Source organism: Pipistrellus hanaki, assembly GCF_964339955.1.
Source record: "Pipistrellus hanaki genome assembly, chromosome: 7".
NCBI lineage: Eukaryota > Metazoa > Chordata > Mammalia > Chiroptera > Vespertilionidae > Pipistrellus > Pipistrellus hanaki.
The window spans coordinates 20,722,785-20,750,020 of NC_140509.1; the positions used below are offsets into that span (position 1 = coordinate 20,722,785).

Below are 27,236 nucleotides of genomic sequence, written 5' to 3' on the forward strand. Positions count from 1 at the left end.
CAAGGCCACAACCTGGGCATGTGTCCTGGCTGGGAATTGAACTGTGACCTCCTGGTATATAGGACAATGCTCAACCACTAAACCACACCTGCTGGACTCATCTCCTTTATTTATTCCAACATCTTGTAGTAGACTAGAGGCCCAATGCAGGATGGTCCTCCTTTACCTTGGCTGCTGGCACTACCTTCGCTCTAGCCAGAACTGTCTTTCCACCTTCCCACATTGCTCAGAGGCCCAGAGTGGCTGGGATGGTGTGGAACACCTGTGTAGTCGCCCTTCCCCTGGCTGCTTGGCACCTGGGTATGCATATTAACCTGCCATCTTTGTTGGGTTAATTTACATACTCCTGAATGGTTGGTGGGCGTTATGAAGGTATGTTAAATTAGCATGTTACTCTTTTATTAGTGTAGATATTTTGATTCAACAAGAGAAAACATGTCAGAGGAGAGCTCATCAAATTATTTAAAGGTTTATTTCTTGGAAATATTGAGATATTCAGAGATTTCTTTGAAAAGACTTTTCTATATTTGACTAAAAGCCTCACATAAGAATTATTTCATTTACACTAGGCACTAGATGAACCGGCCCAAACTGAAAACGTTTCTAAGGACAACACATTGGACCCACCGCTGGAGGTAATGACTTCATATTACCCCTGCTTTTGAAGTATAATCCCAAAACTCATTGCTAACTCAGTACCTGGTTTCAATTCTTCCAGTTTTGTTTCCCTGCACAGCTCAGGCAGCAAACTGAAGAGCTCTGTGCTACCATTGATAAGGTCTTACAGGATTCCTTGTCTATGGTAATGCCTTAGACTAGAACGTGCAATTCAAACATTTGCTTTGCTTCTCTTCACTTACCTCTACTTGAGTATATGCATCATAGGCTTGTCCTTTTTATTTTCCAGCATTCTTCTGGTTCTCCTTCAAGTTCTCTACAGAAATTGTTGGGTTCTGACACTACCAAAGTATGTATGTGTTTAATATAATTTACTAAACCATGAGAGTTTCTATAACAATGATTTTTAAGCTTCAGGTCAAAGCCCTATAGTGAATTGGGAAATTATTTTAATGGATAGAACCAGCGTTTTTGTTTGTTTGTTTTGTTAGTAAATAGCATTTTAAAAACAGAATAGTAAGAATGTAAAATATCAGACTCTATTCTAAGTAGTGTAGGTATTATTGATATTTATTTCAATTTGTTTACATATACAAGTATGTGTGTATAGGGTTGCAAAATAAAATCTGGTTTTAACTATGTATGGGCTAAGTTCGAACCAACACATTAGACTCAGTTATTGTTGGCATTTGCAGGAGCTATATGGAAGTAACTGCATATAGAATTTGTTGCCTAATCTCATTTCCAACCCTACCTTTAGTAACTAAGTAATTCACAGCCACTTAGAATTATAGAAGTGGAAAATGAAGTAGACTAAAGTAGCATTAGTCTAAGAGCTTTAACACAAGTATTATTTCTGGAATGTCGTTTTCTTTGAAGTTTATTTCATTGTTCTTTGACTCAGAAGGAAGAAGCATGGATATTTTAGAATCTTATGGCACTACTAAAGCATTAATTGTTGAGTTTACATAATTAACTATTTCCTTCTTATAATTGTAGCCAATTTTGTTGGAATAAAATGCTACATTTTACCCAAAAGTTTTTAAATGCTTAATACAGACCTACTCACCCAAATTTCAAAATGGTTGTGTTTTTCCTTTATTGATAATTGTTATGTTTTCTTTGTCAACCTTATATTCTATCTTGAAATTAGTATACTTTTTGAATGGTCTTTTTAAAATTTGGAAACTGTGTGTATAAAGTAGGTTTTAAATGTAGAAATTGCTTATAATTAGAAAAGTAATTCTAATTATCAATTGGAACATTATAGACAAATAGTGCACAAAATTCATACAAGGGAGAAGGATGTCCCTCATTCCAGCTGCACCCTGAGATTCCATCATCAGGCCTAAACGGGCAATCAGACATCCCTCTCACAATCCAGGACTGCTGGCTCCCAACTGCCCACTTGCCTGCCTTCCTGATGGCCCCTAATCACTTCTGCCTGCCAGCCTGATCACCTTTTAACCTCTTCCCAACTGCTCTTCCCTCCTGGCCTGATCGCCCACAACTGCCCTCCCTTGGAGGCCTGGTCCCTCCCAACTGCCCTCCCCCTACTGGCCATCTAGTGGTGGCCATCTTGTGTTCACATCGGGGCAGCCATCTTTGACCACATGGGGTCAGCCATCTTGTGTGTTAGAGTGACAGTCAATTTGCACATTACCCTGGTGCACTGGTGGGGACCAGCTGGCTTGCCCTGAAGTGTGTCCTGGATCAGAATATGGGTTCCCTTTGGGTGTGGGACAGCCTGGGCAAGAGGCCTGTGGTGATTTGCAGGCCAGCCATACCCCCCAGTGACCCAAATGGAGGCCCTGATATCTGGGATTTATTATCTTTTGTAATTGAAACTTGTAGCCTTGTGCAGAGGCCAGGCTCAGCCAGGGCAGAAAGCTTGGCTTCCTCCATTGTCAGGGGCAACCCAAGCCTCTGGCTGGTTCCAGTTTCGTGGCTGCTGCCATTTTTGTTGGGATTTATTTATCTTCTATAATTAAAACTTTGTATCCTTGAGCAGAGGCCAGGGCAGGCCTGGGCAGGCCATAGTTGTTGGGTTAATTTGCATACTTGCTCCTGATTGGCTGGTGGGCATGGCTTGTAGGCTTAGCAGAGGTATGGTTAATTTGCATGTTTCTCTTTTATTAGATAGGATAATAAAAAGGTAATATGCAAATAGACTGAATGGCAGAATGACCAGTCGCTATACATGCACTGACCAACAGGGGACAGATGTTCAATGCAGGAGCTGTCCCCTGGTGATCAGTGCACTCCCACAGGGGAAGCGCCATTCAGCCACAAGCTGGGCTCAGTGTTAAAGAGCACAATGGTGGTGGCAGGATCATCTCCCACCTCTGCGATCATGCTAAGGATATTCATTTGAGGCTTAGGCCCGTTAGTAGGACATCCCTCAAGGGCTCCCAGACTGCTAAAGGGTGCAGGCTGGGCTGAAGAGACCCCTCCCCCCAAAGTATATGAATGTCATGCACCAAGCCTTTAATCCATTAATAATGACATAGAAATTTAGTAATCATTAAAAATTATATTTCAGCAGAGAGGAATGAATAATTTTAGTTATGTTTTTATTAAATGTTTAGTTGTATATTTTTTGTCTTTTAATTTAAAAATATAAAACGTTTGCTTTGCCAAAGAAATATTATGTAAATTTTTCAAAGTATATTTTAATTAACTATAATGGAAATATGATTTAAATAGTAATATGTGAATAAACATCTTAATAATTGATTTATTTACCAAATATTTAATGCTTATAGTGTTTTAAAATGCTATTCTGCATCACTATTATTAAGGCAATTATTTTATTCAACAAATATTTATTAAGTGCCTACTATGGGTGTGGCACTGTAAGGCATTAGGGAGATAATGCTGAACAAGGCATAGTAACCTAGCAGGGCGTACTTTGGATGTAGTAATCAGAAAGTAGAATTCAAGCTGAGACAAAAGGTGGGAAAAAGGCAAGCAGGAAAGTTCAGGGAGAATAGTTTTCAGGCAGAGAATATGCAAATTTTCTGAGCTGGGAAAGCGCTTAGTGTGTGAAGATGAAGACAAGTGTGATTGTAGCCTCATGAGCCGGGGTGAACTGTGTAAAATGAGATTGAGGAGGTGGGCTAGGGACAGTGAAGATACCTATATGCCATGGCATGAGGTTTGGGTTACAAGGAAAATGGGAAGACATAAAACTCTGGGGGAAGTAATATGAAACCATTGACAAAGATCACAATGGGTGCTGTGAGGTGGCAACTGAGGTCAGAGAGGCAATCAATGAAGTTGTCTGGATAGGGCTGGTTAATTGCCAGAGAGCAGAATGTGTGTATGAGTGAGAGATTTCAGACTTGCTGCAGGTTGGATGTGAATGTGAAGGAGAGAAGAACCATGAGTGAGCACCAGGTCTCTTCCTTGAGCATAAATGACCATGAAGGAGGCACTGTGTGGTGGAGGAAAGAAAGTTGATGTTTGTTTTTGAGATGACTTTGAGGTATGTTTCAAGAGGAACTTAAACTTATGTGTCTGGTGGTAGTAGGAGAGATTTGGGATGACCAGCACATGAATGTTGTGAGCTCCCTGTACAGAGATTCAAGGAACAAAACATGGCAGGTGCAATAAAGAAGGTGGAGAGGGAACCTGCAAAGAAGAGCAAACCCATTGTATAAAAAAATCAGCAGTATGGTATCATGATGCTACAAGAAGAGACTATTGAAGAGAATGTAATTGTGCTTGCTGCCAGAGCAGAGAAAGCTAAACCTAAAGAAGATTTTATTAAATTTGACATATATTTTGAAACTGTATTGCTGTTTCTTATGAGTTGGTATTCATTCTCATTTTTTTTAAAAATAATTTTTACTAGCATTTATAATCCTTTTGAACCTAAGGTTCAGTTTTTAGTCCAGTACAAGTTAGTGACCTTATATATGTAATTTTAAATTCATGTTTTGTTAATTTTTTATTCCTTTATTTACATATTACGTTAAAACTTTATTTTTATCTTTCTATAAACTCTTTAGTTTTATTTTCTTTAGGTCAACATTTCTGGATATCACTTTTGTATTTAATCTGAAATTCTTTTTATCTGAGACTTTAAGCCATTTATAATTACTATAAATACTAATTTCTGCTATCTTATTTCATATTTTCTACTTAAAATATTTTCTTTTTTTTTTGCCTTTCCTGTTTCCTTTAGATATTTTGACATATACTGTTTTGAAACTTTTTGAAATTTTTACTTTATATTTTTGTTAGTTTTTATAGTTACACATAAATTGTTAAGGACAATAATTATGTTTATTTTTCTATCATTTTAAAGCTTACATATATTTCCCCCCCAATTTGGTAAGTATTATAGCACTTTCACGTTTTCACATTTTTTTTAAATCAGGTTACATACACAGAAAAATTTGTTAATATGTTTTGGACTCAATACATTTGAATTATTATGCTTATGTTTTCATTAATCTCTTCTTTATTTAAATACTTATTTTTAATTTAGATCCTTATTTCTTACAAATTTATAGCTTAATCATGGGTTTACTTTTTTTTCTGGAATTTTGTTGAAAATTGTATTCAATGAGGTCTGGTTGTGTTGATTTTATAACCTCTATCCCTTAAAAAGCCCCCTCCTTTCTATTCATTTAAATTATAGTTTTGCTGGAGATAAAATATAGATCTTCTGTCTTCAATACTTTTTACCCCAGGCTCTTTTACTTTAGTAACATTCTTGTGAAATATTTTGTCAACATAATATTCACTCCTCTTCTATAGAGTGATCATTTACAGAGTAGTACTGTAATCTTTTAGTATTTTATCTATAATGTGACTGATTTTTCCTATAATGTGTCTAGGTGTGCATTTTTTTTTCTTTTCTTTTATGCATCTAGATTGGTATTCTCTTTGACATTTTACTTGGAGTCTTTACTTTTTTCTTCCTCTTACATTCAGGATAATGTTTAGCCTTTTTTTTTTTTTTTTTTTTTTTCCTTCAAATGTTTTCTTCCTGCTGGAGCTTTTATAATACTGATAATGTTATTTTTGCTTCTGTATTCTATATCTTTCAATCTTTAAATATTTTATTCTATTTATTGCTTCCTTATTCCTTTGAGAAGATTCTTAGATATGATATTCCAGTTCCAAAATGTGTTCAGTGTCTATTTTATTCTTCAATGCCTATGTAAAATTATTTTTGGTAGCAATATAGTTCTTTTATTTCAAGTCAGGTTTATTGAGGTACTAGAGGCCCAATGCACAAAGATTTGTGCAAGAATGGACCTTCCTTCCCCTGGCTGCCAGCACCATCTTCGCTCTGGTCCGGAGCTGCCTTTCTACCTTCCCACATTGCCCAGAGGCCCGGAGTGGCTTGGGCAGTGTGAAACACCTGCATTGTTGCCATGGTGATGATGCAAGTGTCCTGTCCCACTCCCGGCTGCTTGGCACCTATACATGCAAATTAACCCACCATATTTGTTGAGTGAATTTTCATACTCCTGATTGGCTGGTGGGTGTTATGAAGGTACAGACAATTTGCATCTTACTCTTTTGTTAGTGTAGATAATTTACTCACTGTAAAATTTATCCTTTCAGTGTATATCACTCTGACAAAGGATACAGTTATGTGACCACCCCCACTTCCAAGATACAAGAAACTTCCATCATATAAGAACATTCTCTTTTGCTCCTTTGTGGTCTCTCTCTCTCTCTCTCTTTCTCTCTCTCTCCATTCCTCTCCCTCTCCCTCTCCCTCTCCCTCTCCCTCTCCCTCTCCCTCTCCCTCTCCTTCTCTCTCTCCCTCTCCCTCTTTCCCTTTCTCTCTTTATTCAACTTAAGTGCTGAGCAACCACTGATCTTTTCTCAGTTTCTATACTGTTGCCTTTTAAAATTTCATATAAACAGAGTTATACAGCATGTAGTCTCTTGAGTTTTACCTTTTATACTTAATAGAAGCAGTTCAGATGATTCATTAATATTTTTGCATGCATCAATCATTCATTTATTTCTTTTGCTGAGAAAGGATTTCCATTGTATGGTTGTAACATACATTTACTATTCACCAATTGATGGACAATTGGGTTATTTCTAATTTGGGAGTATTACTGATAGAGCTGTTAAGAACATTTGCAAATCAGACTTTGTATTTTCATACGCTTTCATTTCTCTTACATAAAGATCTATAAGTAAAATGGCTGGACCACTGTTTTTCTTTTATAGTACTTCCATTTTCCAGATGTCCTATAAATTTTTCATGGAAACTCAAATATCTCTGGGTATATCACCTAGTGTGGCTGTATGTATGACTGATGCCTGAAGTGGTAGGCACTAAAAGCCTAATCCCTAGCATTTTCTCTTTCTGTTTTATTTTATTTATTTATTTATTTATTTATTTATTTATTTATTTTATGATATCCAATCTAATAAAAGAATAATATTCAAATTAAGAATCACTCTGCAACAAAAATGGCGGTGCCCATAGTCAAAAGATAGCAGTGCCCAGTCCTCTCAGCCCTGCCAGAGTCCCCCAGTCTCTGGGAGGGCTGCCGCTGAGAGCCTGCAGAGTAAGTGCCTGGTGGAATGCTACCCAGAGACCCTTCTGACACTTTATAAAAAAACAAAAACAAATTCACTCCCCATGGCATGATCCCCTGCCAGTGGGGGCATCCTGGGCTGGGGTCTCAGCCTGGGAGTGGCATGCACCCCCATGGCACCAACCCCTCCCAGCCTGGAGTCTCAACCACTGAGTCACACCAGCCAGGCAGATATGGAGGAATCTTAAATGTTTCTTTTTTTAAAAAAATATATTTTATTGATTTTTTACAGAGAGGGTGGGAAAGGGATAGAGAGCTAGAAACATCTATGAGAGAGAAACATTCATCTGCTGCCTCCTGCATACTTCCCAATGGGTATGTTTCCCCAACCAAAATACATACCATTTACCAGAATAGAATCTGGGACCCTTGAGTTTGCAGGCCAATATTCCATCCACTGAGCCAGACCAGTTAGGGCTTTCCAATATGTTAAAGAAAAAACCCTATCTAATAAAAAGTGAATATGCAGGGAGGGCATTTGAGGGTGACCAGGTTATCAGGGGAGAGCAATTGGGGATGATTGGGCCAGCAGGGGAGCAGTTAAGTGTCTATCAGTTTGGCAGGGGAATAATTAGGGGGTGATCAGACTGGCAGGCAGAAGCAGTTAGGGGCAGTCAGGCAGGCAGGCAAGCAGTTGGGAGCCAGCAGTCCTAGATTATGAAAGGGATGTCTAACTGCATGTTTAGGCAGTCAGACATTCCCCAAAGGGTCCCAGAATAGAGAGGGTGCAGGCTGGGATGAGGGACACCCCTTCCCAATACATGAATTTTGTGCACCGGGCCTCTAGTTCTAATATAATAAACTAGAGGCCCGGTGCACAAAATTCGTGCACTGGGGAGGGGTGTCCCTCATCCCAGCCTGCACCGTCTCCAATCTTGTCCCCCTCGAGGGATGTCTGACTGCGTTTTTAGGCCCAGACTGGGATTGGCTTTAAATTGGTAGTCGTACATCCCTCTCACAGTCCAGGGCTGCTGGCTCCCAACTGCTGCCTGCCAGCCTGATCACTCTCTAACCACTCCCCTGACAGCCTGATTGATGCCTAACCGCTCCCCTGCCAGCCTGATCACCCCTAACTACCCTCCCCTGAAGGCCTGGTTTCTCCCCAACTGCCCTTCCCTGTAGGTCCAGTCACCCCCAACTTCCCTCCTCTGCCAGCCTGGTCAGCTCCAACTGCCCTCTCCTGCAGGCTTGATCATCCCCAACTGCCCTCCCTTACAGGCCTGGTCCCTCCCAGCTTCCTTCCCCTACTAACCATCTTGTGGCAGCCATCTTTGACCACATGGGAACAGCCATATTATGTGTTGGAGTGATGGTCTATTTGCATATTACTATTTTATAAGATAGGATGTGAGTAGGAGGTGCATGTGTTTCAGAATATAGGAATTCCATAATATCAGCAATTTTTCACTTGCCACTTCCTCCTTGCCTCAGTGACACTCACCTTTGCCTCCTTGTACCTCTGCTTATGATATTCCATATTCCTCATTCCCAATTCCTGTCCCAGTTTCATTACCCTGAGATCAGAAAAGGGATTCATCAGAGGCTGGCCAGTTGTCCAACCTAAAGTGAGCTGTTCCCTTCTCTTCAGTCAGGCTGAAGGACCACCTTGATGTTATTCTCATACATTCTTCATTGCACCATTCCTCAGGTTCACTCTCTTACCCTACCTCTTTGCTCTCTTTATCTCTTATGGGTGTGTGAAACAAACACTTGGACTGTGAAGGGGAGAAGGAAATTGGGTCATTAGTGAGGTCCAGGAATAATTTTCTGTCTGCCTTTTAAAGCTGAAAATGACAAGAGCAAGTTGGTATGCTAATGGGTTCATGCAGTACAGTGGGAGGTACCATTTATACAAAACAAAGGGAGATTTTGACAGATGAAATTCCTTGAAAGGAGCAAGGAAACTATGGTAGAGCCTAATTCAAATTAGTATTTTTAATAAGAATAAATCAGAGCCTCCTGTGCTTAAAGCTAGTAGTGCCTACAAATTTCCCTCGCCAAAATCTTTATAAGACCCTGGGAGGGGCTCTGGGACCTGGCCTTCCAACACTTGCATGATCTGTTCTCCAATGTCTTCTTTACCCACTTTCTTCAGTCCTGCTTGCCTCCTTGTTGGGCCTTGAAGATGCCATTCTTCCTACTTCATAACATTTAGCTATTTTTTTTCAGTCAACTATATCACATTTTATAGTTTCTAGTTCCCTGTAAAAATTCCCAAGCTTCACTTTTTTTTGTTGTTGTTGTTTTGTTTTTTTTTAAAATATATTTTTATTGATTTTACACAGAGAGGAATTGAGAGGGATAGAGAGTTAGAAATGAGAGAGAAACATAGACCAGCTGCCTCTTGCACAACCCCCAATAGGGATGTACCCTCAACTAAGGTATGTGCCCTTGACCAGAATCGAACATGGGACCTTTCAGTCCACAGACCAACGCTCTATCCACTGAGCCAAACCGGTTTCAGCCCAAGCTTCACTTTGACCTCAAACAATATGGATAAGCATAGTGATTTTTGGTCTGGTTCTAAGAAAACCAATTTCTAGATCATTTATGGGTCTTTTTTGGTTTATTATTGCTGTTCATTCTCATTCACATTGTCTTACCTCTTTATTTATTTATTTTTTCTAAATCTGATTGTGTGTTGGATATTCTACTTGAAAATGTATTCAAGTACATATTATCTATGAAAATCTTTGCTGTCAGACACCAGGAACCCTAGCAAAAGAGGATTACCTTGATTTAATCTAAGGTTTTGAGATTTATTTATTTTTTTCACCCAAACAATCAGCTTTAGATGCTTTGAGGCCAGGCTGATGCCCATATGAGATCTGGATCACTCTTACTGCTGGGCCTCAATCTATTCTTGTCTCTGGGGACTCTGCCTTTTATCTTGCTACACCTCTGAGGATGGCAAATGTTTGGATCAGCTCTCAAGCAACTCAACAGTATTTGCAAACACCCCTAAGGCAAAAGCAGATTTCAAATGCCTGACTTCTCTTTTCAGATTCCCAAATTCTTCTGATCTTGCCCTCAAATTTTTCATTCTTATTAACTCACCGATGTTTTTAATAAAATTTTTCCAACATTTTGCTCAACTTTGTTATTACCTATTATGGCAGGATTGCTCTGAGTTCCTCCGCCATCATTCTCAAAGGTGGAAATTCATATAAGGACTTTACACTTATTCCATCTTGCTGGAATGCTTTATATCTTAATACCCACATAGCCAACTTTCTCACCTCCTTCAAATCTGCTCAAATGTCACCTTCTCTGGATTAAACATCCTATTTAAAATTGTAAGCTGTCAGTGCTCTTGACTTACTTAACATTTCGGTAGTGATATAAGTGTGTGTGTTTGGCAGAAGCAAAGAAGGTTTGCTTTGGAAGAATGTGCTACCCTAGGCTTCAAATTATTTCTACTCTTCTCTTTTTTTTTAAAAATTGAGTTTGACACCTCCTAACATAGGTTGTGATTTAGTTATTTATAATTTTATTGTTTATTTTATCTCCTGCTGAAATGTATGCTCCCTAGGGCAGGCATCTTTGTCTCTTGTCTTCATGGATATGTCTGAACTGTGCAGAACAGTTTCTGGCATACAGTAGATACATAATGATATTTGTTGAATTGATAAATGAATTAAATAGCCAATTGATATCAGAAAGTTGGAAAATGATCCTGCAAGAGAAAAATTCATGTTTACCAGGGAGTATCGAATGCCCAATTGAAATTGAATATCACTACTGATATGTATAATGACATCAATTAGCTGATTGAGTTTTCCAGTAAGATTTTGTTTCTCAGGTACAAGTTTAGAGAAAATGGATAATGAGGCCCATCCAGGAGGGATTCAAAGGAGAGAGAGAGGCAAGAGAGATTAAGGTATACAATGACAATGTATGTAAGCTCAGAGGTACTGAAGCTTGAGTGAAATTGGTAAAGGTTAATGATTTTGAAGTCTCAGTGAAGCTGAGGCTGAAGAAATGTTGCATTAGGGATATTTGGTAAATGGAGAAGGTGGCTAGGAGGTAGAGTTCTGAAAATAGGATGTTAGAAATTGAAATTTTAGAAGACTTTCATTTTATTTGTTAAGGCAAAGTTTAGTAATGGTAGTAGAAATGAATGGTTGAAATGGAGTGGGTGAGAATATCTTTGGAGCATGAAGAATTAAGAGTGCAGAGACTTCTACATGAATTTTGAAGTAACAAGCACCATGTAAGGAACTATTATGATTCATAAATAAACATCACCAATAAACTGGGGGAAGTTAACCAGAAAGCCCATAGATAACAGTAATGAAAAGGATAATAAAATGATGTAGTCTAATGAAATGATTTTCAAAGGTACAGAGGGTTTTATATAGAAAAAAAGGGAGTAATGATTAGAAAATCTTAATAAGAAAAAACAAGTGAACAATTGTCCCAGAGTTAAAATCTTTTAAGACTATTTTATTGATTGCTTTAATATTATAATCATTTTTATTTTCATACAGACACCTACAACTCTCCCGAGATCAGCTGGTCGAGAAACCAAATATGTAAGTCCTTTCATAATTATACATTCTGCTTTTTAAATGGGCGCTTATATAGGCTTTTGAGGCAACTCGATTATACAATCATTTACATTGAATTGGTTGATTTTTTTCCATAAGTAATAGAAGTAGGATGGTATGATTGACTCAGATGTGGAAAATCAGGTTAATTCAGGTAAATTCATTGAGCAAGTTCCTTCTTAAGGGAGGTCTATATTTTGTCTAAGTAAAGCAGAACTTCAACACCTGCTTTCTTTTTTTTTTTTTTTTTTTAAATATATTTTATTGATTTTGTACAGAGAGGAAGGGAGAGAGATAGTTAGAAACATCGATGAGAGAGAGTCATCGATCAGTTGCCTCCTGCACACCCCCTACTGGGGATATGCCCGCAACCAAGGTACATGCCCTTGACTGGAATCGAACCCGGGTCCCTTCAGTCCCCAAGCCGACGCTCTATCCATTGAGCTAAACCGGTCCCGGCAACACCTGCTTTCTGTCTTTCTAATATCAAAGCTTAGATGGCATTCTCATTTCTGTACTGGTTTATTGTGGTTATTATACAATAGTCAACTCATATAATTGAAACATTGATTTGTTCATTTCCAGTAAGATTCCAGTTTAGTTGATTCAATTAATTATGGTGATACCCTTGATTCAAATAATTATGGGGATCTGCTTCTGAGTGCCCTAGATACACACACAGATGGCCTCACCCCATCCCTACTCTTTATTCACTTAATAATTTATCATAGTAGAAACACAATTATTTCCTAATAAGTGTTTTTAAGTTTAATGTAAATCATTAAATTATTTACTTTGTTATACACAATATTTGCTAATATGTAGTTTTCATGATCATGAGTAAATAGTTATTAAATTTATATTTTGTGACCTATTTTTTTCTGCAATTGGAATATTTCTGCTTTCATTTAACTCTCTATAAGGCAAATAATAAACTGGGTGAAGTTACTGAATGTTATCACATTCAGAAAATAATGTGTAGAGGACATGTGTAGGAACACACTTAGAGTGTTTTCTAGAAGTTTACACTTATTTTTTTTGTTTTTATTGGAAGCCATTTGGAGTAATACCTAAAAGACTAGAGGCATTTAGTAGGCTATACTCAAGTTTACATTTATAGAGATGCTGCTTGGTAACTGTTTGGTGCCAGAAAATCACTTAACCTCTTATTTTTATCATAAATAACATTAGGATACTAATAACCTTATTTGGTTGGTGTAAGGCTTAGATTGATTAATGTATGAAAAGCCCTTACAAAAGCTAATACCTCCTCCCACCCCTCCCAACCCTGAAGGTGGTTATTTTTACAGGAATTGGTATAATTCTGGAGGGGCTGCTTCACTCTCCATAGTTTCAAATTATTCTTTAATCAGTTGTCAGCCTTAAAGTCAATTAACATTTGCCCCAAACTTTGTGAGAGCATTTGATTCACTTGAAGTTTACAATGAATCATTAAACAGACTTAATATAAACTAGAAAAAACAAACTCTGATTCAAATAAGATTCTTGACTTTAATTAAATTTGTTTTAGTAAGAAGCTTTGCTTTGGTCTTTTTCTTACAATATGACATTTGAATTGTTGTTTGTGACACCTCAAATATGTTCATGTCTTTTGAAAGACTATAAGGGATGATTTTCTGGTGAAAGATAAAAACTAACTCATTGATGTCATACTTGTAAATATTTGGTTGCAATTATTATATTTACTAAGTGATGTCTGAATCAGAGAAGTCGATGGACTGTAGCATTTCAATATTTATCATCTCTCTTCAAAACTTTGAGGAAGGTAGGCATCTTTCTTATAAATCTGCTTGGGACTCAATGTGTCATTGACTTTGTAGAGATGCTTAGATTAGACTCAAGCAGGGGTCACACAAGTTAACAACTCCTGCTCCAGAGAGGAAAAAAGGGAAGACAAGTTATATCCCCCCCCCAAAAAAAAAATTGTTATACTTGAGATTATCTTGAACAGATGAGTACAGACTATTCAAAACTCCTATTTCTGGGTGCTTTTTAAAAGTATAATATATAGTCTACAAATCATGACTACTAGAAACTAGTCAGTGTTTTCATAAATAATATTAGGATACTAAAAACCTTATTTGGTTGATGTAAGGCTTAGGTTGGTTAATGTATGAAAAGCCCTTGATGTAGTTCTGACACACAGGCATCACTTAATAATAGCACCAATACTAGTTTGTTCAATTTTGCTCACTGATTTGACAAATATGTATTGTGTGTCTGCCATACCCCAGCACTCACTGAAGATTCACTGGGATGAGAGATGAACAAGGGTCCCATTTCTAAAACATACAAGGAGGAAGACAGTAAACAATTAAGTCAATGAGCAAGATACTTTCTTACTGAAATTAGAGGAGAGCTAGCCAGAGAAATGGTCAATGTTAGAACAGACTTGTAAAGTTGCTAGTTTTCAGTGTATCAGTATGCCCATTGAATTTCCAAATTTCCTTGGATGGTTATAAATAGTTTAACTAAATAATGACAGATTGTATGACTAATTCCTAATTGGGGGGCCTTTGGTGAAAGGCTGGCTTTTCTCCATTAAGAGAAGACAAGAAAGCCAATGCGAGAAAATTAGTTTCCTTTTCTTATTATTTATTATACTCATTGTTCCATGTCCCATAGTGTTTTATAAGATGACCCAGAAGCATTAAAAGCTCCATCAAGTCAGAATAATTAAAGTCAAAGGTTTCTCTAATTCATGGTGTACTTGACTCTTGTTATTTTAAAGTACAGTTGACCCTTGAACAACACACGTTTGAATGTGCAGGTCTATTTATATTTCAGTAAACAGTACAAGTGTAATTTCTCTTCCTTATGATTTTTTAAATAACATTTTCTTATCTTTGATTTACATTATTGTAAAAATACAATATATAATACATATAATATACAAAATATGAATTAATTGACTTCTTAAGTTGTCTGAAAGGCTTCCAGTCAACAGTAAACTATTACTAATTAAATTTGGGAGGAGTCAAAAGTTATATTTGGGTTTTGGCTGTGTGGGAGGTCAGCATCCTTAACTCCTGCATTGTTCAAGGGTTAACTGTGATTTAATTGAGGTTATCATAAGAGTAATAGAATTTAAATCAGGCTAATGGCATGTTGAATAGCTTCCATTGGTCATTTTGTGGGATTGATTATATTAATTTATCATCAACATTTCACTGGATTATTATTAACAGGTGCCAAATTCAACAATAATAATAACTAATATTTTAAATCTTACCTTTCAAATGAAGTTTAACTATCTCATTTAACGTTTCATCAGTCTTATGAGGTGGATATTGTTGTTACAAGATCTCCATTTTACAGATGAAGAAACCAAGTGTCAGAAGTCACAATAAGCAAAACTAACCTAGGACTTCCACATGTCAAAGCCCTTGACATTAATACTCGTACAAACCTACAAAAGCTGAGAATAGTGTGTCTGCTTAAATATTTTATCCACAAGTATTTATTTTCTGGGTCTAAGTTCTTCATGCCCAATAACCAAAAGTCAAACTTTGAATAAATAATTTTATATTTGGTGATATCTGATGATAATATTTTACTAAATTTCTAGTGTTTTAAATCATTTGCTTTTATGTAAATTAACTCATAGTCTATGAGGTAATTTATGAGTGATTGTTTCTCATGACACTCACTTTTAAAGAGTTTCCTTTCCTCTATGTAAAGGAATGAAATTTTATATTTAAATTTATATTTCATTCTGTTTTAATTCTATCATCTTTGGAGGTGAATGTCATTTTTTTTCTTTGCATTACACTTACCTTTGTAAATTTTTTTTTTATTAACTAATACCAATGAGCAATTAAATTCATTTCATTCATATAATTCAAAATTATAATATACTCTTAATAAAGAGAAACCTCAGAAAATAGGGCAAGTATGTGGACCTATTACTAATTTATCAAAAAAGCCCTTAGTTAAAATCACATCCTATTGATAACAGCTTATATTTTAAACTGTCTACACTTCATGGATTACTTTTTAATGTCAAAGAAATAACAGAATATTGAATATTATATAGTGTACAGGGAAGATCTCATTTTAATGAGCTTAAGGGACAGAAAATGTCATTACAATTTCATACATACTGCTTTCAAAATATCACAATATATTAAAAGGTGTCAAACTTTATTAAAAATATTCCCCACTATATATACAGATATTCATATAAAGGTCATCGACTCAATTTAGCCAGCTCACAAACTCCCCTTGCTGCTATACTAGAAAATGTTGCTAGGCTGGAGTGCTTCCAAGGTGAAGTGCACTAATGTAGTCATGGATTTCAGGCTGAGGTGACTTAAACCCAATCCACTTAAATCCAGGTGTGGGTTCAAATATGTTTCCATAGGATGTAAGCAGAGATTAGATGAGTTACAGGAATAGTTATAAATAATTTAAGCAAGAAATTACGCTCTACTGATCAGTCTTATTTCTTTCCTTTATGTTTAGAAATATTTCTATGGTATGCTCATGCGAAAGGGGATGAGGAGGAAATGGAAGATAATTATCTGGGTTCTACTAGTGAGGAGGGAAAGAAAGGATTTAATGAGGCAAGTTTTATGCCTTGTATTCTCATAATCATTTCAGACTTCTTCAAGCATGATGGGCAATAAAATATAGCTCGTGGGATTTTGTTCCACAGAGTGCCATTCTTACACTCATCTCTAATGCTGTTCCTCTCAGTCAGTATTCACAGGAATAGATATGAGTGACTAAAAACTTAGGGTTGTTCAAATCCAATTTCGTTGAGTTCATTTTTAGGTACTTCAAATTGCTTCTTTCCTTAGTTTAGTTGACTGACAGATAGTTGTTATAGTAGCCTCCTCCCTGTACTCACGGCTCCAATCTCAACTCACCAAACAATATTCCCTCACTTTAAAAAAATAATTGCTACAACTTTGATAGCATAACTATAGCTACAACATTTAACAAAAATAATTAACCTGTATTAGGCAAACAAAAAGGAAGCTTCTAAAAAGATTTAACATGATTGGGTTGGTTGAAAGCCTGGCTTATATTCATAATGATACACATAAGTCAATATTTTTACTTTGGTAAAGAATCTGCAGTGGCTGTATAGATATTTATTTGACCCCGAGATTCACATTGAACTCTGTCCTTACTCTGGGAAGTTCCTTGTAGTACTGATATAAGGTCTGTTATATTACATAAGATAAAAATGTACTGGGGCTATCTAAAGTCTTTAATTATTATGTCATGATCTCCAGTGAAGGAATTTTGGCGACTTTTGGGGACTGGACATATAGTTATTTGGGTTTTCCTTAATTTAATTAATATGTTGATTTGAGCATCTTATCTTTTTTCTGTAATAGTTTGATATTATTTAACACAATGTACTGATAAATGTTAGTCAAATAGTTAACTTGTACAAATGGTTTATTTTTAACTAGTGGCTGGGTGCATGAAATCTTGCACATTAAAAGGGAAATAATTAGAGGAAACATTTTAATATTGCTATTTGCCCTTTCTCTATAATGGAAGTATCAGAGATGAAAGAAAATTAGTAAAATGTATATGAAAATCTCCCTCCTGAATGCAGACTGGTGCAACCACTGTGGAGAACAGTGTGGAGTTTCCTCAAAAAACTGAAAATGGAACTCCCATTTGACCCAGTAATTCCACTCCTAAGAATATATCCCTAGAAACACCAATCAGAAAGGATATATGCACCCCTATGTTCATAGCAGCACAATCTACAATAGCTAGAATTTGAAAACAGCCTAAGTGCCCATCAGCAGATGATTGGATCCAAAAACCATGGTACACCTACACAATGGAATACTATGCTGCCATAAAAAAGAAGGAATTCTCATCATTTGCAGCAACCTGGATGGAATTGGAGAACATCATGCTGAGTGAAATAAGCTAGTCAATGAAAGAAAACACCACATGACTTCACTCATTTATGGATAATAAAGAACATTATAAACTGATGAACCAAAAGATAGATATAGAGACAGTATATCAACAAGTAGACTGTCAAATTACAGTGGGGAGGAGAGGAAGATCTGGGGGAGATAATAGATCAACCGAAGGACTTGTATACATGTATATAAGTACAACCAATGGACACAAAACTCTGGGGAGGGAGGGTATGTATGGGGGGGGCAATGTTAAAATATGTACACAGATAATAACTTAATAAAAAAATAAATAAATTTAAAAAATCATAATTTTTTTTTTTTTTTAAAAGTCAAAAAAAGAAAAAGAAAAAAATCTCCCACCTGTCATACTCTGGGGCACACCACACAACCTAGAGTCAAGTCCTCACCCACCACCCACACATGCTTTGAAAATGCAGGAGACCCAGCCCCAGCCAGCCCCACCCCCATTGGGTGAGACCCAGCCCCAGCCAGCCCCACCCCCATTGGGTGAGACCCAGCCCCAGCCAGCCCCAACTCTGTCAAGCCCCACCAGGCAGAGGGCGCAGTCTGAGATCCTTTTTCCCCGGCCAGGTGCCATGCAGCCTCAGGTCCCTGCTGTTTGGTCATGATGTTACAGTGTCCCAGCTAATTTGCATATTCCTCTATTATATAGATAAATGTATAACCTCTTCTTTCCTTTTATACAGAAATACAAATCTAACTGATTTGATTTATTCAAGATGCATTTAATTCAGCATATTTCATATAGATATCATTTAGCTTAGGAAATTCATAGAGAATTCCCTCACATTATTGCAATAATGTAAAATTAACTACAGGATAAAAACCGAGGTTTCAAAAGAAGTCATTATTACTCATATTATGTTAAAAATGAAACTAGGTGAACAGAGGAAATAGGATTCTTTCACGGTATCACAGGGAATGCATTTTAGGGCTACACACATAGGAAGATTTGGGGTGTAGTAGCAAGATTTATTATAGCAAAAACAAAGGACTGCTCCCAGGTACACCATGCCGGATAGCTCATCTACAACCAGGCATTTAGTAAGGGGTTTACCTCTGAAAATAGAAAAAAAACAAAGTTTAGTGATCAGAGCAAATTATAAACCCGTTTCTGAGTCTGTAAGGCTGTCAGCTGAGAAGGATTTTAGATGCAAGACTTTGGCTGGAATGAGAGCAAGCAGCTGCAATCTGATAAATCCTCCTTGGCTGCAGTTTGAACATCCTGGTGATGTCATCAGGCGATCAGGTTAATTCTGTGTGGTGGACACAGCCTTGGGAAAGAGTTCTCATTAATTCCAAGTCAAAGGATGGGAGAGAATGAAAACATGGGTTTGGAGGATTGAAGAAAACTAGGAGAATTCAGGATTCAGTTCAGTTTATAGGTGACAAAACTTTGAAGTCCTTGAACTGAATTGGAGTGTAATATCCATAACTGGACATTATGATTTTTTTATTGAAACACAATTTCTCCCCCCGGAAATCATCCTCAATTTTATTAAAGAGCCAGATTAAGACCGATTTGTTTAGTATATTAAGTCCAGTTTCAGTTTGCTCTGGTTATTTGCACAAACTCAGTGAGAATAGCAATTGATCACATGGGCTCTTTTAAATTTGCTTTTCTGGAATCTCATAAGGAATCTCCAGAATGAGCTTTAATTATCCTCTTAGGGCAAAAAAGCCAAGCCACACAGTTGCTATCGGGTTTTGCCTGCTATACACATAGGTTTCCTGGGATGACTCTAACCGGATAAACCTCTCATTGCACACTTTATATTGGGGATGGAGCTTGTTGCAAAAGAAGATTAGGGACTGAGGGTGAAGCTTCCAGTATGCACCCCAAAAGGGAACTCTCTAGGCACTGTGGGTGGAGGTGGTATTGCCCATTGTGTCTCAGGGAGAGAAATTTCCTTCCTTGTAAAATAGCCTGAGTGTCCTCAACACTCCCAAGCCCTGCAACACAGGACCAAAACCCCAAGATGATGTGCCACCCGTTTCTGGCCTTGGTGTCTCAAGACCCATGGCTTGCCCTGCCTCCCACAGAGGTGAAGGCCTTCCAGAAGATTGTAATATGGTTTATGTCAGGATATGGAGCGTTACCCCATCTTCTGAGGGCAGCCTTACCAATAGTCACAGTGATGATCAAGTATTGTTAATTGGATTCACTCTGCTCAGTCAGGTGGCTTTGGCTCTACCTGGACTATAAGTATGGCCTGTTTCCTCAAGGGAGGCTTCTCTGCTTGATGGCCTTTAGCCTTATCTGGCCTTATCTGGAGGACCCATCCTTATGTCTGTCTGTGTGAGGGGTGCCTGATACCTCCACTGCCTCGTGCTATAACTCTAGTGGTCAGACTGCTGACCTATTTCCCTGCCTTTCACATTACCAGCAGCCCTGGTCCCTCAAGGGCTCCAGTAAGCAGAGGGCAGCCACCCTGAGAAGGGAAGGGGGTTCCTGTTCTGTCATCTCCAAGCCTCTCATGGAAAATTGGTTTTAAAAACCAGAGGACATAGAGGGATTAGAGATGATCCCAGGTGTCCTGTGTATATGGCCCTAGTTGGGTGACTCTTGCAAATCCTCCTATGTGTGTAGCCCTGAAATGCAAAACAGCATCTCTGGCCCTAGGGGTGAATCTTGTCAGCCTTCTCTAAGAAGATGATAAATTGCTGGATATCCCTGAGTCTGAGAGAGCATAGGAGTTGCTGGAAAGATGAGCAAACGTTCAGCCAGTCTCAAGATTAGTTTCCTCTTGTGGAAGTGCTTTTAAAATTATTTCCCCAAATTGTTGAATATAAACCTCTCCATTTTTGTAATTGCTTGCAAGCAAAGGCTTTCTATTTACTGTATACCAGCAGGAGCATTAATGAGGGCTGGGATCTGGGAATTTTTGGCCTTGGAGGAACATTTTCTCAAGTTTAATTGCACAAGTTCAGGGAACTTGGCACCCTGGGCTCACAGGGCCCCTGGGGTACAAAGGAACAGCAGCAGTTGTAACAGCAGCAGGAACAGGGAACAGCAGTTGTAACAGCAGCAGGAGCAGGGAACATGGCAATGAGCTGTGGCCCCAGGTGCTTCCACTGGGTGCTGAACTTGCAACAGCCCCCATTGCAAAAGGGCCCAGGCTGCAGGTGAACCCCAGAGCAAAGGGAATGCTGACTGGCCTTGGGGCCATGGGGAAGGAGCAGAGAGAAGGGAGGGGGGTTTCTGATCTGGAGCTGGAATGGGCAGGCAGCAAAGCAGCAGAGTTGAGGATGAAATGAAGAGTCTGTGAGTATACACAGGCAGCAGCAGAGGGAGGACAGATGGATGAAGAAAAAACTTCTGAGGACAAGGGAGGTGAGGTCCCAGCTCTCTTAGCACAAACCACAGCTCCTCCTTGTCTCTCCATGGTATCCAGCCATTACTGTCCTTGGAAAACAGCATGTGTGTGGTGTGTAGGGGATGGCGCTGTTGGACAAGTTGGTATTCTTGTATCCTAGAGGTGCCAAATTTGAGACGAAGGTGCAAAAGGCATGGTTCAAAAATGAAGAGAATTTTAGCCACTGTAGGTCAGTGTCCTAGATTAAGTTGGAGGAAGGGCATCCATGGACAAAGATGGGTCACACTTTTTTGAAGCCCTTCTTGTTTATCATACTCAATTCAAATTAGGCTAAGGGTAACATGCTAAGCTCTTCTTCTTGAAGGAGGCCTTTTCTCTCTGCACTTATTGGGCAGGAAAGAGAAAGCAGCCAGTCTGTTGCCAGGAGAAATAAGATTCTTCCACAGTGACACAGAAAATGCATTTCATGGATACACGCATAGGAGGATTTGAGGTGTAGTGGCAAGATTTATTGGAGCAAAAACAAAGAAAGGGCTTAAGCAACATCTCATTCACGCTCAGGGAAGAGCCCATTGTTCCCTGAGGAGATTGGAAAGCTGGTCTTTCCTGCCTATTTAAGGACTGGAGTGTGTTTGGTGGAAGGTGTGGGTCTTTTATGAAGTGTCTGTGAAGTTGCCCCTTCCTAGTTAACCCATTTAAATGTCGGGATCCCTTTGTTTTTATTAATATCTAACTAGCTGCCTATTTAAGAACATGGTCATGTACATCCTGAAGGAAAGTTTTCTGCAGTAATGACTAATCATAAACCTCAGTGCACACTCCAGCAATTAGAGATAGGGGCCCTTAGCCAAGACAGCCTGCTGCCAGGTATGGCAGCGAGCAGTGACAGTCCTGAAGAATGGCATGACACAAAAAGCAGAAAACACACAAGGACCAGAGTTGCCTCATCATTATGTTTGGCAATTCACACGCCCACACAGTGTACTTGGCAATATTGTAAGAACCACAAAGTTTTCAATGTTCAGTATGTTTCATCTCTGGGAGTGGAAAAGCTGCACTGGCACATTTATAATAAACCCTGACAAGTGTTTGCCATTTTTAAAAGAATGGAAATATTTAGGAACACAGCTTTATTATATTTTAGCTAAGTATATTTATAATTATGCACCTGCATGTTGACTACTTCCCACGAAAGGTGAAGGCTTGGCTGATGTGGGAGCTCAGCCTCCGGTTTAAATGCAGCAATGCTTATTAAAATATAACAGTTATAATATGCCTATTTAACCCAACCTAAACAAGAGAAAGGTAAACCTCTGAGTGCCAGAAATGAAGGGCAGCTCCAGGCAAAAGGATCACAGAAAAGAAGCTAAAGCTCGATGGAGCAGAAGTACCTCAGCACCTAGGTGCTGGCTGCTAGGAGTTTAGGTTTTAACTTTCATTGCATAACAAGTCTAAGCCCCGTAAAAGAATTCTTTGTGTACATCTGTGATGGCAGAAATCAGGCCCCGGTGGGAAGGGACAAACCCAATGCACTCGGAGGTTCAGAAAAGGACAGTTTGTTGGCAATGATGCTGGCTCAGTGGGGTCTTCTCCAGAGGCTGAGCTCTGAGCAAAGCCGTGCTTGGACTTATATATCTCCCTTTGCTTTTTTGTTTCCCATATATGATACATATACACATTCTAGACATTCTTTCTAGATATGCGCTAAGCTTCCATGTATTTCCCGGGCCTTCCACACCCGTTGCAGTTTACACTGAAGGCCTGTTGCCTAGGCTACAGAGGGAGGACTGGGTTCCTTATTCGCGCCATCGGGGAAAGTTCCTGGACCGCAGGCAGAGAGTGCTGAGCACATGCGGGCAGACCTCACCTGCTTCCCACTGTCATTTCGCCAAAAAGCCAGCTAGATTATAGGAGCGGAGGTGTAGTTATGGGGGTGCAAGCAGAGAGGGGGTTTGCCATTTCACATCCAGGAGTCTAGAAGGCCACGCGGTACATAAAAAAGAAACAGAACAAAGATAAATCCATCTATTGTCTTTACCTTGCACTCTTGGGTAGTAAAATAGATATCCATAAGAAAGTAGTAGGTCCTAAGCCTGTGTAATTTAAGATGGGGTGATAGGTCACCCTTAGTATTTAGAAATATCAGGGTGATAAAATAAAATGGAAACAGATCCAGAGCCAGTGAAATTCAACAAGGATGAATTTGAAATCCACTGAGTGGCCAGATTATTATGACCGCCCTATCAGTACTTCGTTGGGCTACCTTTTGTCTTCAATCCTGCGGCAATTCTTCTTGGCATTGACTCCACAAGATGTTGAAAGGTCATGCAAGGAATCTGCCATCATGTCTGATGAATAGCCCTGTCAAGTTCCGTGAGATTTGATGGTTGTAGAACCAGCTGCCTGATGGCTCTTTTAACTTCGTCCCACAAATGCTCAATTGGATTGAGATCTGGTGATTGTGGGGGCCACCTAAGCAAGGTAAAGTCTCCCTCATGTTCTTGAAACCACTCCTGCACAATACGAGCACTGTGGCATGGCACGTTGTCTCGTTGGAAGAAGCCATCTCCATTGGGGTATGCCATCAACATGATAAGATGAACTTGATCAGCAATGATACTTAGGTATGTTGTGCTATTCAGTCATTGTTCCACACGAATTAAATGGCCCAAGCCATCCCAGGAAAACATGCCCCAAACCATGACACTGCCCCCACCAGCTTGAAGGGTTGTACCCCTGCATGTGGGGTGCATGCTTTCATGCTGTTTCTGCGAAATTCTTACTCTGCCATCTGCATGATGCAATTGAAAACGTGATTCATTGGACCACATGAGTTTTTTCCAAAGCTCAACTGTCCAATCCTTGTGTTCCTGTGTGAATTGGAGACATTTTATCTTGGTAACTGCAGTCAGCAAAGGTGCTCGAATATTCCATATTCCATAAGGCTTCGGCTTCCATATTCCATATGATGCAGTGTATGGCTAATTCGCCTATAAACGTCAGGTGGTCATAATAATCTGGCAACTCAGTGTATATTGTAGAGATAGCTTTCCAACTCAGGGTTTCTCAGACATCTTCAGAAATCATCATCAGTTATCCTGACTAAAGATGGTCTTAAAAAAAAAGCCATAAAATGAGTATAGATTATCATGGGGGAAATGCATGAGAGAGAGAGTCAGCAGATACAAGAAATAGGAGATTTAGCAATGCAGGTCTATAGGGAAATTTGGAAAGAATTAACAAATGTATTAAAACAGTTAATAGGAGTTATAGTTACCATAGAACATATTTGAAAAAGAACCAAATAGGACTTCTGCTAGTTAAAAGTAAATTCATTAAAAGTTCAATTGTGTTAAATATACTAACATACAGTTGAAGAAAAAAATAACTGTTGACCTTATATATGAAAACCATCCAGAATAAAGCCTAATGATATAAAAATATATGAAAGGAATCTTATAAAAATGCATGTTGGATTGGGAAGATCCAACATATATTTCATAGAAGCTCCACAAGATGAGATTAGATATAATTGGAGAAAGGTGATAATTGAAGAGTTATTCATAGATAATTTTCCAGAATTGAAGAAAGATATGCACACTCAAAATAAATAAACTAAGTCCCCAAAAAAGATACATAAAAATAAACTTACCCTCAGACACATCATAGTGAAATTACAGAATGTCAGAAAGAAAAATCTGAAATGCTAAACAAATGTGAAGACAGCTGATCTGCCAAGTCATGACATTTAGATTGACAGCAGTAACAGAAGCCAGAGCCAGTGGGATAGTACCATGAAGATTCTGCAGGACAATGACTGTTACCCCAGAATTCAATGTTCTATGGAACTCTCCTTTAAGAATGAGAACAAAATAAAAATATTTTCAAAGTCCAAGACAGTAAGGCTTGAAAAAACTACCAAAGCATTTGCTTCAGTAAGAAAGAAACTAAATCCACATTAGAGTGAAATGCAGAAACAAAGGATAATGCAGATTTGCTTCTGACCCCCTCTTTAACTGAAAACAACTAAAAACCAAATGCCTTTATTTCACAAATCATGAAAACTCTGGGGTTAGTTTTATATAAAGATACTTAGGGAAAAATCTGGTTTTGTTTCAATTTGCATAAATATATATATATAAATATACAACAGTGCTGCTATATTTAAGTAAAATGTGGAGTATGCAGAGAATGAAATATTATGTGACCTTGAAGAATTTTTTTAATCCTCACTCAAGGACATGCTTATAGAGGGAGGGAGAGAGAGAGAAAGAAATGAAAAAAATCAGTGCTAGCGAGAAACATTTTGTCTTCCATGTACTTCTCAACTGGGGATCAAACCCACAACTCAGGTATATGCCCTGCCCAGGAATCAAACTGGCAACCTTTTGGTGCACAGAATGATGCCCAACCAACTGAGCCACTCCAACCAGCACCTTGAAGAATTTTTGATGTCTTGTGATAGTGCTTATGTTAAGATGTTCAGGGAAATCAACATGTAAAACATCATATTCATTATTATATGAGCTGAATAAAAACACACAGGAAAAATATGGTAAGGCAATGTACCCAAAATACATTTTTCGGTGGTAGAATAATATTTTTCTTTTAGTTATATATTTTTTCAAAAGTCTTACAATGGATATATCTATTACTTTAATAATAAAAGAACTTCAAAATACTTAGTAAAATAGACATTATTTTAGTAAGTTATGAATTTTGCTAAATAAACACCATGTTTATATTTTGCAGGCAAACCTCTCTTCACCATCGTCTACAGTGTCTGAGAGTCAGCTGGTACGTATCCTCTTACTAAATCATAGACATAGTTTAGAAAATTTCAACCCCTCAAGGCAACTATTTGAGCAAAAGTGAACTGTGGATAAATTGACTTCATATAAGTTTACTTGCTTACTTTTCTAATAAAAGCATTACTAATGCTCCATGAGGGTTGTTTTGCAAGCTATTCACATATACAAACCCAGACATAGACCCTATTTGCCAATAATTTGCATTTAGTGGTGATATTGGAATAGAATTGGAGGGGGTCAGAAGCAAGCTGTTGGAATTTATTGTAGAAAAGGAGAGAGCTCACGTACTGATGGGAGAGATCAGAAGAGGGTTTAAGGAAAAGGTCACATTAGATAGTGTGGGGTAGGCTCTGGACTTGAGGAAATGAGACTGGACTAGACCAGTGATGAGCAGTAGAAATATGGTGAAAATCATAATGCAGGCCACATATGTAATTTGAAATTTGTTAGTAGCCACATTTAAAAAGTAAAAAGAAACAGATCATATTCAATAGCATATTATTACTAGAGGCCCAATGCATGAAATTCGTGCAAGAGTAGACCTAACAGCTGCAATGGCTGCCTGGATTTGTCCCTCACAGCCATGGCAGCTGCCTCCATGCCACAGCTGCAGCCCCAGCTTCGTCCAGAAGGATGTCTTCTCTAATTAGCATATTATTTTTATTATTATATATATGTTTAATTATATTATTATTATGGAGTATGTATAATATTCTATAACAATGTATTATATATTATTTTCAACAACGTGTTTTACTTAATTATTAATGTCATTTTAACATATAATCAATATGTATAAAATTGAAACGTTTTACATTACCTTTTTGGGACACTATCTTTGAGTCCTGTTGTGCACTTAACTTTTACAGTCAATCAATTCAGACTAGCCACATTTCAAGGGTTCAAAACTAGGACTAGTTCCTACTGTGTTGAGGGCACAGATTGAGACTCTAGAAGCAAATATAATAAATATTTGATTAAATAGGAGAATTATTTTTTCTTAGTAAATTGAAACTATGAAATAAGTTGGCAATTAATAAAGATTTTCTTTATAATTTTAATTTTTATTGTTTATAACTGTAAATTTCTGAACAATAGGCACCTTCAGGAAGATTAATAAAACTTTCTAGAAAAACAGTTTAAGACATTAAGAAGACAAAATCACTGCTTAATATTGATTCCCCCCCCCCTTTAAAAAATGTTTTAATGTCCTATATCCATGGCCATCAAGTCATCCTGTTATTATCATGTCACAATGACAATAATGTTTTTATTTTGCCTAAAAAAATCATAAAAAGGTATTTTTAACTCTTAAAGTAGCCTGATTTAATCAAACTGCTGGCTATAGTGGTATATATATATATTTTATATTATAAAAACCTAATATGATAAGTGTCTGGTCAACAGATTGGCTGTT

The 27,236-nt window shown here is 37.9% G+C and overlaps 1 protein-coding gene across 16 annotated transcripts in view; it reads left to right on the forward strand.

Moving 5' to 3' along the window:
* Window positions 1-27,236, forward strand: part of MLIP (muscular LMNA interacting protein) — a 252,609-nt gene that overhangs the window by 157,779 nt on the left and 67,594 nt on the right. For 9 of the 16 annotated variants that reach the window (XM_084889446.1, XM_084889435.1, XM_084889442.1 and 6 more), the window contains 5 exons: window positions 570-635; window positions 719-802; window positions 908-967; window positions 11,690-11,734; window positions 25,761-25,805. In XM_084889446.1, the coding sequence (XP_084745572.1) occupies window positions 570-635; window positions 719-802; window positions 908-967; window positions 11,690-11,734; window positions 25,761-25,805 (300 nt within the window). The remainder of the gene's footprint in view (window positions 1-569; window positions 636-718; window positions 803-907; window positions 968-11,689; window positions 11,735-25,760; window positions 25,806-27,236) is intronic. The other 7 variants (XM_084889444.1, XM_084889438.1, XM_084889448.1 and 4 more) reach the window with 2 other exon arrangements.